We start from the raw sequence: 3277 nt of genomic DNA on the forward strand, positions 1-3277 counted from the left end.
GGCCGATGTCCGATATTCAGTTTTAAGGCCGATACCGATAGGGGGCCGATTATATCATGCATCCCCAATTTACAACTCTTTTGAACATTCAACCTGTAGTTTCCCACATCCAAATTTTAAAGCAGCAAAATCTCTTCTGTTAGTAATTTTGTATAATCTATCAGGTCTTTACCTTCTGATTTAGTGTTGAATAATGACAAGTTTGTTATAGTAGGAGATTTTCAAAATTCATGCTGAATTTGAAGGTGATAGCTTAAATGCAGCCTCTAATGCTATCTTAGACTCGATTAGGTTTTTTTTTTCAAAATGTCCGTAGTCTTACGCGTTCTTATCTTCATACTTTGGACCTTTTGCTGACATATGATATTTATTTTGAAGAAATAACAATATTTCTTCACAACTCTGCCATGTTTTACACAGATAAAAGCACATAATCCCTTCATTGTCAGCGATTAGTTCTGTCGATGCCATTGAGCGAGATTTACAAGCTTCTTTTGTTGTGTTTCGTTTTCGCACAACCCCAAAAATTCGGTTGCTAACTTAAAAGCGCCATGTTGACCAGAACGGGGTTTCCCTTTTAAGGCACCACTTTGAGTAAAAACTTAATGTCTAGACATTTCCTTTGCACTCATGAATACACTTTTATTTGCAAGCTCAGTTGCTTTAAAGTTGGGTTTTTTATTTTACTTAAAGGGATCTCCAGAATAATGAAATCTCCTGGACCATTGAAGACATGAATGGACCGTTTTCTGCCCTCGAAAAGATGAAAACACTGTGAGTTTATTATATTGAATTGCAATAATAAAGCTCAAACCAAAACTTGTTAACTGATTCAGCCTGTTTTCTAGATTCCTGCAGGGGAACCAGATTCGCTCGGTGACCAAAAAATCCTTCTCAGGCCTGGATGAGCTGCAGCATCTGTGAGTCGGCTTCCCGTTTCACAGATTGTTTTGGAGAGTCTGAGCTCCAAACAAAGCGGACTGAATCATAGACGGGTTCCTGCTTGAACCGTGCATCCAGACCGTCCTCTGTTCCTTTGCTTTGATGTGGAGTCAGGAAAGAAATGCTGCCATTAGCATCTTTACATGTGAGGCAGATATATCGATCTCAAAGCGAGACGAGGTGGAGAGAACTCGGTCTGTTTATGACTCTCTCAGAGCTACATTTGATTCCAATTAGTGCCGATGCCAGAGCTCAAAGCAGCTCAGAGTCTGGCCTCTTTTCATTACCGCAGCCATCCATTGCCAGGACCTTTATTGTTTTTTTTGTTTTGTTTTTTCACTTTTTATTAACTATTTAAGTCATCTGCAAAAAAAACTCTTTATCAGAGCTAATGCCTTTTTTTTCTTTGTCTCCACGTAGAGATCTGAGCAATAATGGCATCATGTCCATCCAAGCCAACGCCTTCTCCCAGATGAAGAACCTTCAGCAGCTGTAAGTCGAGTTTCAACAGAGCTTCGTTGTTTTTTTATTTGCCCAGCACACCAGGTCTAATTCATTATGGTGTGCTGGGAAAGTCGGCACCACACACTGGTGACTTCATCGTTCGGGCCTACGCCAAACTTTACTCTGTATGGAGTGAATTCTGTTCCGTTATTGTCGCTAGGAACATTGGATAAATTAAAACGGAATAAAATGTCATCCAGGGAAGATACATTTGCTCTTAGATTGTTTTTTGTTTTTGGATTGTTTTTAAGTGTTATTTTGTGAAAAACTTATTTTCCTTTTTTCCGGATTTTAGATTTTAAGTTTCATTTTTTCAGATTGAGTATCATGGATTTTCCAGATCATATTATCTTCCTCTGGAACGAAGACGCACTTCTTCCTGCATGGATGTTAGCATCTTTTTATTGGTCAAAGTGTGCGTCAAGATCATATTTTACCCTTTTCCGAATGGCTAAAAAAATACATTTTAAATGCAGGATCAATGGGCTTTTAGTGGCAGTGGGAACAGCTAGCTGACGCGTGTCTACTCGGGTAAAATTATTCGGACAGCGACCCGAATTAAAATCTCCTCTGCTCTGAACGGCATGCTGTGGGAACACCAGAGCCGGGTTGACGTGCTAAATTACGTGATACCATTGAAGCCACCGTACGGACGTCAACACCGCGCCACTCGCTTCTGATCTAACAAGCAGAACCAACTGTTTCCATTTGATAAACATGGAGCAGCTCTGGTGAGAGGGAGTCAGGCAGCTAGAGAGAAACAGTAACGCACACTGACTACGCCCTGGCTGCCTTTCATGTTGCTCTCCGTTGTTTACTCTCCTGATTTCTATTGCACTGGTGACATCACAAACGCTAACCCAGTGTGATGATGTCAACAGACAAGAAGCTGGGGGTTGGGGGTGAGGGGGGGGGGTCAGATCGGCTTTATTAGCCAGTGGGTAAGGAGCCACATGCAGATTTTTAGCAGGTCGACCCATTTTTGAAAAATGCGCGTTAGCCCGCTATTTTCAATAGGAAAGAGGCTTTAGAATTTGCAGCCTGATGTGAAGAGAATATGATCTGGGAAACTAAATTCAAAAAGGATGCAATGTCTAAACCAAAATATGAATAACAGTAATCATAAAAAAAAATGGAATCCATTAAAAAAGAAAATTAAAAAAATTATATTTTGAAAAACTAAAATCTGAGAAATCTCAAATGTGTAAAAAAAGAAATCTGTGTCAGAAAAATTATATGAGAAATGAATTAGACAAAAAAATATCTTAGAAAACAGACAAGTTCAATTTAAAAATTTTCAAAGTTTTATTTCTGGATTACATTTTTTATTTTTATTTGCATGCATTCTTTGCTTGCAACAATAATGGAACAAAAATCACTCCATAGTTTTGTTTCCAATTTCTTTAATGATTCGAGTTAGAAATATGTAATGAAATGATTTTTATTCTGCATCCAGATCACTTCCCAAAACCCAAGATTACGGTGCAGCCGGAGACGCAGTCTTAATGGAATCCATTAAAAAAGAAAATTAAAAAAAATTATATTTTGAAAAACTAAAATCTGAGAAAACCACAAAGTTTTCTATATCCAATGAGTTCAAATTGCGATTTATTAAACATAAGCTTAGCTTGCAACAATAATGAAACAAAATCAACTCCATACCTGTGCCTTTAACATCATGGAGCAATTTTAATGAAATCTTTATTTTCTGAATGCATTCATCCATGCAGCAGAAAAGAAAATCTATTTTCTCTGCCTGACTTTAGATCAGACATATTTTTCTCTTTTCAAGGTCAGAATCGGTACATTATACAAAACGTCTGATCTTCAA

At 37.9% G+C, this 3277-nt stretch overlaps 1 protein-coding gene across 1 annotated transcript in view; it reads left to right on the forward strand.

The window, feature by feature from the left end:
* Window positions 1-3277, forward strand: part of lrig3 (leucine-rich repeats and immunoglobulin-like domains 3) — a 23673-nt gene that overhangs the window by 15278 nt on the left and 5118 nt on the right. The window contains exons 8-11 of the mRNA XM_015400133.1: window positions 694-774; window positions 849-920; window positions 1363-1436; window positions 2328-2348. Of these exons, the coding sequence (XP_015255619.1) occupies window positions 694-774; window positions 849-920; window positions 1363-1436; window positions 2328-2348 (248 nt within the window). The remainder of the gene's footprint in view (window positions 1-693; window positions 775-848; window positions 921-1362; window positions 1437-2327; window positions 2349-3277) is intronic.

Source organism: Cyprinodon variegatus, unplaced genomic scaffold (assembly GCF_000732505.1).
Source record: "Cyprinodon variegatus isolate N-32 unplaced genomic scaffold, C_variegatus-1.0 Scaffold1076, whole genome shotgun sequence".
NCBI classification, from domain to species: domain Eukaryota; kingdom Metazoa; phylum Chordata; class Actinopteri; order Cyprinodontiformes; family Cyprinodontidae; genus Cyprinodon; species Cyprinodon variegatus.